We start from the raw sequence: 14,435 nt of genomic DNA on the forward strand, positions 1-14,435 counted from the left end.
CATGTTCAGCTAGCAGATTTGTTTGTGTTGATCAATTTCTTAATGGCTTGGATAGGACTATGTATATTACATTGCTTAGCATTACCCTCATACTTATCTAGAGTGCTTCAAATGGTTACTTCAGTGAAAATGAAAAGCTTTATGGTATTGCATTTGCTTGATTTTTATTAATGTCCATCTCTTACAGGAATAAGCTATAAACTATATCTAATATTAGTTGTCTTTCACCTTACATAGTCCAGTGGTCTTTTTTTTCTCTTGAATAGTTTTTTGGCAAAGGTAAACTGAATTGATCCACTCAGCCTTCCTTTACAGTAACCAGTAAGCCTATGTTTCTGTCCAGACAAGTAGTTTTGCTCATGGAGAGGGTTATGATTGAGACATCCAGCCTAAGATCTATAACATGAGAATAAAATGAGATGTATGTGGTCTCTCAAATGTCCAGCTTTCGTGAAGAAGAGTCAATGTCAAGTGCTAAAAGGTTGTCTGAGTTATTTTGCAAACAGTAATACAGGACTAAGTGGACTACAGGGAGTGCTTATTGTTCATCAGTAAAAAGTCCACCCAGTGCAGGGTCGTACCTCTGTCAGAAAGAGATGCTTAGAGGAAAATATAAGAACAGGGCAAGCTATGTATGTGTGTGTCTCTCTCTCCCCCCTCTCACTCGATAGTTTTTGATGCTCTCCCAGCTGCTAGCAATCTGCATCTTAGAGTCTTCCTCTACTGAAAATTACAATAACATCTCTGTGTATAATAGGCTTCAGTGAAGTTATCTTGCCTTCCTTTGGAACATCTTTATGATTTCCTATTTCTATTTTTACAGTGAAAAATGTAGAAGCTGTAAAGAAAACAAATGTTGTCCTGAACTAAGGTAAGAATATTAATGTGTCTAAATCACGCTGAATTTTTTGGCCCCTCTAGCTTTGTCTTTGTCCTGTGCTACACTAATTTCCTCAAGAAGAGAGGCAAACTAGGCTTCAAGTTTTAATTTGATTTTATCATATTGAAACAAGAATCTGTACCTGCAGCTCAGTTATAGGCAAGTCTCTGCAACCATGTTCTTTCTTCAAACTGTCTCGTGCAAATGATTTGCAGCTTTTAAGCCATGAGTGGGGTTTATGATGAAGCAGCCCCAATTTACAATATATAAGAACCTTAAAGTATATCAAATTTGATGTCAGTAGTAGGTACTGTGAATACTCATTAGTAAATTGAAAAATCCTTGGACAAATTTGGTTCTCTTCCGGTGAGAAGAAAATGGCTTTATGGAAGAGTCCAAAAAGGAAGTCCTAGCACAGAACATGCTTCATTCATGCAAAAAAGCATGAAAGCAGCTGCACACAAAAACAATTCTGAAATTGTTAAACTTCCATGGGTTTAAGTACTCATTAATCAGGAACTGATAATACTTTGCTTTCTTCTGGATTTTTTATTGCAGAGCATATGAACATATATGTTATGGTAATGATTACTTAGTCTTGTCTCGCATGCTGTCAGTAAGATGATGTTCTTCCCATCTGCTTTTCATGGGTTGAGTTACCAGTTCAACCTCTAACTGTATGTTAAAATATTTTGAGAAATGAGAGAGAAAAGAAATTTCTACCATTGCACCCAAATATTAAAAGTTTAGGCATGAAACTTTCCATGAAAAGGGGTGTGATTCATTGTACTCTTACTTGGCTGCTTGCTCATGCACCCTACTCAGAAGAGTCCCAGCACTTCAAACTTCTGATGTTTGTTGTCAGCCAGTAAATGCACAGGAGGCATGTGACTGGCATCAGTCATCATATGATCGCATCACCACAAATAAGTAGATAATGAAGTTCTTGGTCCTGTCATTGCCTTAATACTGTAGTGCATATAAATATAAACCCTGATACTGTTTTCTTGCTAGCTTGAAAAAAAGCAGGAGTTGTTCCATTAGAGTCCAGTGGTATAGCAGTGTACTGAATTAATTTTAGCCGCTTGGAGCATGTTTAAGCTCACTTTCCTTGAAAATAACAACATTGTTAAACCGGGAAAAAAGAAAGTCATCTTAATAGAACGTGTGAAATTCTACTGAACTGGGAAGGAAACAGTGCCCGTAGATGTAGCATCTGATGCTGGAGAACCCAACACAATTATTATTCTAATGAGGTGTAGTTAACATGTCCAACTAATATTTGTAAAAAGAATACTCTGAGTTCTTACTGACAGCTTTTATTTGAGAATTTCAAAGTGCTCTACAAATATAAGTTAAAGAAATCTTTTGCATTTCTTAAATGACTGCTCCAATATTTCATTTCACAGAAATGCACTGTGTCAATTACAGCAACTCTACAACTTAGAGCAGAATCATGTGTAGTGGGTTAGCAGGGGAACTAACTGATTCTATATATAACTGAAATCGTAAGGGGAAAACCTGTGATAGATTGTAGTTGCAGCTGAACTGGAATTTAGCAAGGCAGCAGTGACCTTTACTGGAGTGTGTGGATGCGTCCTGTGCCTGTGACTCCTTGCCAAAAAGAGGTCTGTTTTAGAAGCATATTTAAAGGAGTGCCTTAAATAAGTCATTGCCTTACTGTTGTTTTGGGGGCTTAGGCAAAGGAAAAGATGAGGTTTTGCATGCTAAAAAAAATGCACAAGTGTGCTTTTTCTCTAAGAAAACCAGCTGACCAGAAATCCAAAGGATACTTCATCGGATGGTAACTTACTGTGAAGGGGATTACTCTGTGTGTACATTTCCAAAGGTCCCTTATTTCTAAAGGTTTCTGACTCTGCTGGCTGTTTTGAATGATTTCTGGTTCCCACCTCTTGCCTGCCACCCCCTAACTTTTGCTTTGAACCGTGTGAGTGGCATTGCTTCAGGAGGCTGGAGGAGGTGTCTTTCCGTCTCCTTCATCACTCTTTCCTTTGCTTTATGGAGGAGACGGGGGAGAGGTTTGAGCCTCTGTGCTAGGCAGAAGCAGATGTATGATCCCATGCAGCTGCATGGTGCCTGCTGCTGTGCGATGCTCTGAGGCCCTGCGGGAAGGGCCCCGGATTGGACACGAGTGGAGGGGGAGGACGGAGCGGGGGTGGATGTATATCAGTGGATAGGCTTGTAACCCTGATTTGTGATTGCTCTCAGCACTGGGATTTGCAAGGGCACAAAATGCCTTGCCAACATCTTTTTTTTCTGCTTTATTAACTCTTCTTCCCCTGGAAAAAATCATTTGTAGAAGAAAAATCGGACTTGAACGCTAGGCAGACAGAAGGATGGGGATGCTAATGTGACTGATGTTTTCTTTGTGAAAATTGGCAAATTTCAGCTTTTGGCATCAGTAGCTATTTTCACTTGAGTTTCTCTATTTGAGCCTTAAGATTTTATTGCAGAAGGCATTCAGGCTCACCACAGAGCTATTGCTGCCATAGTTACTGAAAACTGCATTATGCTGTAGCAGCCGCCAGCTTCTGCATCAGCAGTTGAAGTGTTTGGGGAAGAGGGGAGGAGAATTGCACAATAGGATCCTGGAGAGCTGACGACAAAACAGGCTGGAAAAAATGTGGATTTACGGATGGTTCATTTAACATGCATCATGCAAACTTTGTGAAGAGAAAAATGAGATGGAAAAACAATCCGGCAGCACTGGTAGAATATGAACATTTTCTTGGTAATTTGTGATTATCTTTAGCTTAAAGTTGATGTCTTTCTGTTGTTGTAATTTTACTCGCTGTTCTTAAAGGTTTACTTGGAGAAGGGGTAACTGTTGACGCTTCTTGCTGCATTTGGTACACCTAGAAATCCGCATGCTTTTATGAAATTCTATGCAGGGTTGCTTTTTTTTTTTATATATGCTGTATGCCAGAGTATGCCGGTCCCATTAAACCAAGATTTTATGTATGTCTTGATACCTACAAAAATCAAGCTGTTTGTCTTATTTTTGTCCTGAGGTTATATTATTTCCTGCTAGAACTATACTGAGTGTAGATTGCTTATGTGGGAAGGCAGGAATACAAGCAATAGCAGAAATTGGTCTGTGTTTGATTCTTGTATCTCATTCTATTCCTGTATTTCAAGTTTAAATTTAACAGTAAGTCTGATTTAAAATGTTTTAGATTAAAGAAATGAGTGATCTCATCTACCTATTATAGAATATGGCTAAATTCTTACGTTAACTATATTGATATTTGCTTTTAGTTTAATCATTCAAACGTATTACCCAAACTGATTGTTCCTTAAATTGTCTATTAGGTGATTTAGCTATGAAGTATGTGTGTGTGTGAATCTGTTATTTTCTTTCTGGGCCATGTCACCTCATTTTTTAGTTTCGTTTGTCATATTATTTCCACAAATCAGCAGGAGTGCATTGATGTGACATAGCATGTTCGAATGTAGTCAGGGAGCACTCTTACTTCATGTTCTTGGTTTCAGCAGTTTCTGTGAGAGACAGATCTGTATCCCAAACCAGCCAGTCATTTTTGCTCAGTCAGTAGTCTCACAGCCAGAGGAAAAACATCTTCTGACATACCTGTGTTATGTAAGTGGCTCCGCATGAATTTTCATTATCTTTTTGTTCTGCTTGAGAAGACCATCTTTAAGAAGCAACTTCATGAAAAGGTGTTTAATGTTCAATCTCTGTATTCAGACCTGCCTTTGCTGCCCTGACTCGTTTTTGTTTTGTACTATTAAAAATTAGGCGATGAAGAAAAGAGGCACTGAAATAGCAGCAGAATTCATATATATACCTTCAGCAGCAGGATTTTATTACAGAAACTTTAACCTGAGGGAGAGAGAATTGTACCAACTAGCTACATCACCAGAACAAAAGCAGTAATAATACTGTAATGGTTGCTGTGCCGTGTTTGTTTTTTCCAGGGTTTAAAGTGAAGTATGGGTATGCCTCTGTAGTCCGCCTTTTTGGGGAGTAGTCGTAGTATGGAACTGTGATTAATAACATGTGTTTGGCCTGCATCATGTTCTGCTCTCTATGCAAACACACACGCCTGTTGGAAAGGATCTTACAATTTCATGTTAGTTCAGCAAAAAGCCATTACGACACACATGAGGGAATACGCTAGCGCTGCTGAGAACAGCAAACAGCACTCTTCCATGTACGTTGTTTGCATTGCTTGTTCTCTGATACTTTATAATATGGGGGCAGGGGGGGGTCTATGGTTTCAGCATTATTGGAAAGTATGGGAAGAACTTGTGACCCTCTCCCTGCTGTAAACAGATGTTACCTAACCACCTCTGCAAGCATTGTGAGGTCTTTGGATTGAAATGCAACACTGAGTTGTTTCATATACTTAAAATGTTCTGGGTTTCAATTTGTAAACAGTTTGAACTCTGATAGGTTGATTTTATGGAAAAGGATGGCTGAGAGCTAAAAGTCATGGTTAGGAAGGATATGAGACATTTTGTAAGAAAAATTTTATTTGATCTAGTTTTAGTAAACAGTTGCAGAACAAGAATTCTTTGTCTACTGTTTTACTGTCGTGCTCCGCTTTTCAGCCTTATTGGCAATAAGTTTCCTCAATCTCATACAGAATGGTGCTAATAATGATAAATGAATAGAAACCAGCTGTTCTGATACTTAACTTTCTGATATTTGATAATGTTAATGGATCCTCATCGCTGCTCTTGGATGAATGTGCTTTGCTTCTTTCCCACGTCTCAGACTAAGTGACTTGCCCAAGGTCATACAATTGTCCAGTAACAAATTTAGACTCACATTTTTCAACTTTAATACCGCCATAGGAATCAGAGCTTTTTATATGTCTGTTAGCAAAACAGGTTAAAGACCACCCCATCATCAGAGTATGCACAGAGACTTAAGATTTACAATTGCTATTAGGGTTTATTAGTTTTAATGTATCAGCAAGAAGAGGCTTCAGCGGACATCAGGGCTCTGTTAGGTTTAGTGTATAGGCATCCAGAGGCAGTCCTTGCCCTGAAGACCTTGCAGCCTAACTATGTGAAAGCAGATGTGATACAACTGCTCCAAAATCAGAGAGGTTTTGTCTCAGATCAGTACTTTAGCCTCCAGATTATATGGCTGCTTCATTACATTTCCCTTGCAAAATATGGAAGATAAGCTGCATTCAGGGAAAGTGTCCCTTAGGGTTATCACTAAAGCCATGGGAGCTTTTCCTAAACAAGATCCTTCAGATTTAATTCTCTGTTCAAAAAGGGATTCTTCTTTAGTTAACTACTCTAGCTTTAACCTCTGAGTTTGTTTCCCAGTAGTTAGTGGTATTACAAATACCTGAACAGCTGGAGATTTGTAATGGCCATACGAGCATTTCAGTGCTGCAGTGAAGCGTCAATTCAAACCTACTTCAGCTGAATGAGAAATGAAACATCCCACTCCTGTTTCCTGGGGATCAATTAAAGTTTCTCCGAGAGGAAAAAATGACAAATCACAGATTGTTGGCATCTTTGTAGTCAAGCCAAGGACAAATAGATCTTGGAGCTGCTTATTCTTGTAGCTTTTTCCTGTGGGTCCCAAACAGCCACAAACCATTTAGCAAACGACAGCAGCGAAGTTTGTACTGTGTTTGCACCATGCCAGACAATTGAACAGATGATGTTCCTTTTCAGTTATTCTCACCCGTGTTACGTTTAGATAAATATTAAAAACAAACTGAATTTTGTTTTCCTCAGGTGAGCGAGAGTCAGTAATATTATAAATTACTGCAACTCTTAAGGCTTTTATGTAGAGAGGCTTTCCCACCGCTTCTTAAGGAAGCTAAATGTATGTTCCATGTAAAGGTACTCCAGAAGATTTGTAGACTGCTTGATTGTTTCATCTATTTTGTCTGCTAATCTAGCACACAGAATCAAAGTTGTTGCTGTAGAAATGGTTGCTTTGAACACATGCTTACAGTTCTAAATAGAGGTTGTCATTAATTCCTACGTAGCAAATGTCAAATTCTCTTTTCATACAGATGACCTTGTATTGGTAATGATTTTTCAAACAACATGATGTTTCCAAAGCATTCCCTTTGAAATTATATTTTTGTTTTCTTTTGACCTTCAGGGACTCTTTAGAGCTTTGATACCTTTGCTGTCTTTAAAATTATAATAAATAAATCATTTATTTCATTAGTAAAATACATTTTTAAAAATCTTTCAAGACGAAAATCCAATTTTCTGAGGTTACATATAATAACATGGTGTTTAGAAGCAAAAAAACAGGCAAAGATCACATATCACCTTTATATATAATATAACTTTAACATTAAGAATTTATGACGATAATGTGTGGACAGGCAGAATATGTATTCCTTCCATAGGATTAATGTATTTTGAATATTATCATGAATCATGCTAAGAATAGGTACTATTTTTGATTGTTACTCTGTGTGTGTGCGTGTAAAATTTTGCCACACAGTCAGGAACCAAACATCTTGGAGGGGACTGTAAGGCAGTTTTTCACAGGTTAGTCACTTTTCTGATCACAATTCTGCTCCAAATATAGAGGTAGTAACCTAATATAGTTGTTGCATCCAACCGAGAATTGGGTGATCAAGTTCTTTCCTTGGTACTGCCAGAGAACTGTCAGTGTAATCTCAACAATGCCTGTAACCCTTTCTAGGTTGGAGATTTTTGATCTGCAAACAGAGAAGAATGTTTGTAATTTCTGTAAAGCACTTTGAAGTACTTAGATGACAAATATACTATATAGTGGTTATAAAATTGTATAACATATAAATAACCCGCCTCCCCAGTTCCATTTTTGGAAGATCTACAGCAAAATGAAGATTTTTTAAAATTCTTTTTGTTCTTATCTTTCATGTTTGCTGGCATTTATGATACTTACAGGATTGTAGCCTGCTGTGACATGCATATACACAGCCACTTTAACTTTACCATCACAATTTTTTGGCATAATGCACTGTTATTGAACAAAACGGTAACTTGAACGCTGTCTGTCTTTCTTTAGCAACATGACTTGTTTTCTTAAAAATATTTGGTATTTGTTTCTGGTTTAAATTCACTGTCAACATTTCTAACAGCAGAGAAATAGATGCTGTGCATGAAGAGTACAAGCAGAAACTGAGAGACCAGGAAGCTTTCCACAGAAAACAAATTCAACGACAGCAGCTCTACGTTGAGGATTTAAAGCAGCAGATCCTGAGAGGACAGATCAGAGCAGAGCAGGAACTAGAAAATGACCAAGTGCTTATCAACCAGCAGATCCAAGAAAGTGGGTACCTGCCTCTTCCCCTCTCTCACTTCCCTTCCATTATTGCATTCTTTCATTCTCTTGATGTTTTTGTCCTAGTTATGCTTTATATTATGGGTGGAAATTTTATTATGGCTTATTACAAGTTTTCTCTTATAATTACCTTTCCCTTGAGAACAGTCATTAAGCTTTGATTAACAGGACTAAAGGGCCGCCTTCGCAGCGCACCAGCAGCACCGTTTAATTAGTTCTGCGGGTCATTGCTGGGAGAGACAGCACCAGCGTGCTACTCCCCTGTGGCACTGAGCCTCTTGTCTCCCACGCTGCTCCCCATCCTGACTCCCTGCAGCTTTGCTCTGCTCACATCTGTAGTGCAACTCTGCTATGTTGCAATGTTGACCGAGTCTGCTATTATGTTTTAAGTTTTTCTTGTGACATACCTGTGCTTCATCCAACGAATTGTTCTTAAAGATTGAAATTGAGATGACTGTGATAGTTCCTACCATAAGCTTTCAGGGGAAACTGTTCTAACAACAGGATGCGATAGGAACCAAGCAGCTCTTCCAAGACAGCGATGTGTGTCAGTTGAGGTACTCTTTTTACACACTTCATTGATGATGTCACCTATAACTACAGAAACCATTTTCACATACTTTAAATGAATTTCACTCATTAGCAAAAATAGGGCCATGGCATAAGACCACGGCTCAAACTGAATTTTCTGTGGTTGCTATGTGAGTTTTAAACAATGAAAACAAAGAAAACACACCTGAGAAGTAGGTAGGACACTGAAGTTCAGAGCTAAAATCCCAGCCCCAGTTAAGGGAAAGAGAGTTTCACTGGCTTTTACATAGTCAGTATTTCCACATACACCCACCCTTTTATAGTATGAAGAAAAATGTATGAAGATGTTCTGTGGTAGAAACTAAGCGCAACAAATTAAAATCAAAAATAAGATGCAGGGGTTTTTAACCCTAAAGATGATTAATCAGTGGTATTCCATACTTCACTTCTGAATTTGTTTTAAACTAAAACTGGATTAAAAAAGAGGCATAGTTTGGTTCAAATAAGAGTTATTGCTAGGAAGTTCTACAGTGTTATGCAAGAGTACTAAAGGCTGGATCAGTGATCAGATTTTGAATGGTAAATAGCTATGTCAGAAGGTGGAGCCATAGCGTATTTGGAGGGGTATTTGTTAGGGTCAGTGACTCCTGGCCCTCAGAGTTGCTGCTTTGCATGCAGGCAGAGATATTCAGCAAGATGTCTTGGTGGGGTTGGGCTGCCCTTTAGCAAGTTTATAGACTGATTTGAGAACATTTTAAACCTTGAGAAGTTTTTGACCACTGAAATTGGGTGGTTTCAGTGTTCTCTAGTTTGTCTTCTGATGAATGATTTGATCCAGGTTTCTTGATAAGCAAAGGATGCCTATTACAAAGGCACCGTTCCCACTTGGCAAAACCTGGTATTGGCTCCTAGAAGAAAACTTCTGTGAACTTTTGGAAGCTTCTCAGACCCAAACTTACGCAGTCTGCTATCTTTTAATTATGCTAGCCACAATGAAGAGATTAAAAGGAAATAGAGGTGATAGAATGTGCAGAAATGGACTTAGGATATGTAGATAGTACAGAGAACCAGCAAAGTTCCCCCAAAATATCTTTATTTCCTGGCTCTGTAGACTTGTTCTCTGTTTCCATCTAGTTCTGCTGGTTTTGCTGTATTCACATGAAACTTAGCCAGGCTGGTGGTTTTGCCAACCAAATACAATTCTTCACTTGGCAACCCACCAAAATTCTGTGTCTCAGCTCCTGACAGAGGCAAGTTTGTGAGCAGGATTAATTAGCATCTTAGAGCTTGCAGCTAGCTCTGTTGCAGGGAAACTCTTATCTGCCAAATATTCTGCTTGGTAGAAACATGCTAAAGAGGATAGATCTGGAAATAAAGAGTTGACAAAAAAGCTTTGCATGTGAAAGATAAAAATGTTATTAAGAAAAATTAACTAAAATAATGAGTAAAATGCTTCCCTTTTATCCACAGAGTAACTATAGAGTTAGAATTCCTACTTCTGTGCATGTGCTGTGTGCAGAGCTGCCAACATAAACAGGACAGGAGACTCTCTGCAGTCAGATTCACTAATGAAGTATGTTAAACAAAGATCAGTAGTCACTAAGCACATGATGCTGACAGTGCCTATGCACTAATGATTTCTTACATTAGGGAAACTTCTACAGCCCAAAATTCCTCTCTTGGACCTCAGCTGTGCAGAGCTGCAGGTAGCCCTTGTTCATCACATCAGACCTAAATACCTCTTAATTCCTAACCCCCTGAATAAGCAATGAAAGTTTGTTTATTCAGGAACGGACTGCAGATTAAAGGTAAGCCCAGCCAAGAAAATCATAGAATCGTAGAATGGTTTAGGTTGGAAAGGACCTTGAAGATCATTGAGTTCCAACCCCCCTGCCATAGGCAGGGACACCTCCCACTAGACCAGGTTGCCCAAGGCCACGTCCAGCCTGGCCTTGAACACCTCCAGGGATGGGGCCTCAACAACCTCTCTGGGCAACCTGTTCCAGTGTCTTACCACCCTCAAAGTGAACAACTTCTTCCTAATGTTCAATCTGAACCTGCCCTCTTCCAGTTTAAAGCCATTCCCCCTCGTCGTATCGCTAGATGCCCTTGTAAGAATTCCTTCCCCAGCTCTCCTGCAGGCCGCAATAAGATCTCCCTGGAGCCTTCTCTTCTCCAGGCTGAACAGCCCCAACTCTTTCAGCCTCTCCTCACAGGAGAGGAGCTCCAGCCCTCAGATCATCGTCGTGGCTCTCCTCTGGATGTGCTCCAGCAGGTCCATGTCCTTCTTGTGTTGGGGACTCCAGAGCTGGATGCAGTACTCCAGGTGGGGTCTTACGAGAGTGGAGGGGCAGAATCACCTCTTTTGACCTGCTGGCCACACTTCTTCTGATGCAGCCCAGGATACGGTTGGCCTTCTGGGCTGTGATCGCACACTGCTGGCTCATGTTGAGCTTCTCGTCAATCAGCACCCCCAGGTCCTTGTCCTCAGGGCTGCTCTCCAGCCATTCCCCGCCGATCCTGTATTTGTGCATGGGATTGCCCCGACCCAGATGTAGTACCTTGCACTTGGCCTTGTTGAACTGCATGAGGTTGGCTTGGGCCCACCTGTGCAGCCTGTCCAGGTCCCTCTGGATGGCATCCCTCCCCTCCAGCATGTCTACCTCGCCAAACAGCTTGGTATCATCAGCAAACTTGCTGCTTGTAAGACAGAAGTGGTTTGAAAAGCTTTGGTCCTTTGAGAAATGTTCTACTTGTCAAGGAACCTTGCCTGTGATTTTTACATTGCTTTTTCAGCTGAGGATATTTTATTTTGTTTGCTTTGCACAACTGAATATGTGTATTTTTATAGCAGCATAAAAATGAACAAACTCTGCTTCATTAAAAGCACATGTCCAAGCCATTAGGCACAATCTGGTAGTGGTGATCTCAATAATCCCTTCTTTTGATTGTTACAGTTCACCATAGCTCAGATTGAAGCCAGTGCACTCTGAAAAAGCTCTAAGCACATCCCCTGCATGGAATAAAGTAGTCTTGCATCCAGGGTTAAAATAAATCAACCTGGTGTTTGTTTTGTATTCTCTACTGCTTACCCACTGACTGCAAAGATCAGGTTCTGAATATTTAGAGAAGAATAAGTGTGTAAGCAGAGGTAGTATATTTAGCACATCAATTTAGGTTAATAGGTAGGATTGTGAGCATATTTAGCGTTTAGGAAATATGGGGGACATCAACAAAAGCAGAGAAGCTAACTCTCTTTGTGGAGTAGAGTGGTGATTTTTAAGAAAAATATGCATTGACTGATGGTATGAGCGTGTCATTTTTGAATTATGTTTGTCCTGATGGCTAAAGATTGTGTTGGCTTCACCTGTGTCCTTACCATTGAGGGTATTTGATTAATTTCCAGTACATAATATGCTAAAGTGCTCATGTGCAGGATATGTGGGCTCCCATCAGGGTGTTTTGGCAAACGCTTGTTGAAGCAGCTGCAGTTGCACCAGGTAGTAAATTTGTGGTTGTTGCTGTCCCTCAGTCAGGTGCTGCGCAGGGTTTGTGTTGCTTTGGGAGTTTCCATCTGATGGGTTTAGAGAGGCTAGAAGAACTGTCCAGCAGGTGGACATTTCATAACTGTCCATACAGTGGCTTCCTTATAGCTGTGGCTTCCTTTATAGCCTTGTCTTCAACCCAGTGTGAAGGTTGCATGCCCGTCCCCACAAGACTGACATCTGGCAGCTCTCCCCACAAATGAGGCATATCCCAACTGGGGCGTAGAGGAGTCTAGCCTTCAGGCTTACTGAACTTGCCACTGATAAGGGTGAGCACAAAAATTGCCATTTCCTGTGCTAAACAAAGTTCCTCAACATGACTCTGGGGTCCCTTATTTCAGCATGCCTAGGTAAGTGAGAGAAAATAGTTTGCAGGTGGTTTTTGTTGGTTCAGTCAAGTTAAGGAGGAAAGGATAGGAGCAAAAGACACCAAGAGAAATGTTTGGTTTAGAATAGTTGTAAAACATGAAAATGCTGCAATGAGAAGTCAGTAGCATTTTAAGATTGCAGAAGTGCTTTATTTTTTTTAAATCAAAATGTAGACATTTATCAGCCAAAGGCTTATTAGCATGTGCATGAAATTCCATTTGCTTCATTAACACAGAGGCTCTGTTTAGCTCTGTACAGCTTCCTCTTTGAGTTCCCTTGTTAACTCTGCTCTCAGTGCACATACATTCACTCCCTAAGTAACACATATAAAGTTTAACATGTGAGTTCAGAATAATTAAAGCAGAAGTAGTAGCATATTTCACAGTAAAAAGCTAATGAAATCATATTTCACTACTGTGAATATGTAACCTATGTCCAAAAAGTGCATGAATTGAACTCGGGCCTTTTAATGCTTCCACTGTGTTTTCACAAGATTGAGGTGACATTTGAGTGTGATCTTTGAGAAATTGAAATGTGTTCTACTTTTTGCTTACAAACAAGGTCTTATCCACCAGTCTCCTTAGCTGTATCAGTCAAGCTCCTGCTCATATCTTGCAGTTGTTACCCAAGTCCTAATCCCAATGGAGAGGCTTTAGTTTATCAATAAAATGCAGCAATGATACATTTTTCTCTCAATGATTTGTAAGACTCTGCTCTCCATGCATAGAAATTCTGTTCTCAAATGAGCTGTCAAGGCTGATTAAATTAAGAAACAAGATAGTAACGAACAATGTTTTTCCTATGATTTTTACTTTATATCAATCATTGTTTTGTTTACAGACCAGCAGTGGCTTATAAATGAGAATAAACGACTGGCTGCCCTTCAGCAACAGCAGAGGGAGTTTGCAGTGCAAACAGAGTCTACACTGTGTGCAGAGGCTGAGGTGCAGAGTACCATTGGGCTGGAAATCTGCCCTTCCCTGCTACAGCAGGACAAGAAAAGGCTGGTACAGCTGGAGCTCTTGCGAAGATACTCCTTAAAAAGGGCAGAAAGAAACATAAGACGGAAAAAGGTCAAATTCCAGCTGGAAAGGATAGTCAAGAAGCAGAAGTTATTGGAAGCCAAGCAAAACCTAGAGCAGCTGGAAGCTAGCTGCTGGCTCAATGAAGAGTGTGTGAAACAATCCCAAGTCCTAAACGAAAATACTGCTGTACGGTCCTCTTTGGATCACCAGTTGCAAAAGAGAAGGAAGTCATTGGGTTCGAGTTCCTTGAAGCAGAGGCAGCATTTGTTCTGTAACTCACATCTGCCCCAGGTACCCAGGTAAGTTAACATCTGCCAATTCCTGTGCATTTTCAAAAGTAATTTAAATTCAAGGCATTTTCAGTGGCCACCTGTAATCCAGAATGCCTTTCAATGTATTGAAACAATCCCAAAACTTGCACTATCAGTGAACTTACTATATTGTATGTCACACTGCAGCCATTTGTCCTTTTTTCTTGGATCTGTACAGTGCATTCCCTGCTTAGGTCTTTGATGTGATCTTTCTTACTGCTTTTTGAATTCCTCTGTGAACCTTTTCTGTACTTTTTACCTCTTTGTGAATGCTTCCCAGAACTGGCTTGTTCTTACTGTGGTCAAAGTGTTGGTAAATACTTATTTCTGCATCATTTTATCTTGACTAGGGTCAAACTCTTCCTTCAGAATATCTGTATCATTGGGGTGGTTCTGGATTGGGCTTTTAATTTGGCCAGCCTTTCTCAAGCTAAATAAACATGTCTGCACAATGGTAAAAAGTTGGGGTGC

The 14,435-nt window shown here is 39.9% G+C and overlaps 1 protein-coding gene across 1 annotated transcript in view; it reads left to right on the forward strand.

The window, feature by feature from the left end:
- STARD9 (StAR related lipid transfer domain containing 9) overlaps positions 1-14,435 on the forward strand; it is a gene marked incomplete at its 5' end in the record, with an annotated part of 115,350 nt that overhangs the window by 80,906 nt on the left and 20,009 nt on the right. Inside the window, 3 exons of the mRNA XM_082485299.1 lie at positions 824-871; positions 7,981-8,171; positions 13,469-13,952. Coding sequence (XP_082341425.1) covers positions 824-871; positions 7,981-8,171; positions 13,469-13,952 — 723 coding nt within the window. The remainder of the gene's footprint in view (positions 1-823; positions 872-7,980; positions 8,172-13,468; positions 13,953-14,435) is intronic.

The sequence above is a fragment of the Vanellus vanellus genome (genome assembly GCF_965231255.1).
Source record: "Vanellus vanellus genome assembly, chromosome: 6".
Lineage (NCBI taxonomy): Eukaryota > Metazoa > Chordata > Aves > Charadriiformes > Charadriidae > Vanellus > Vanellus vanellus.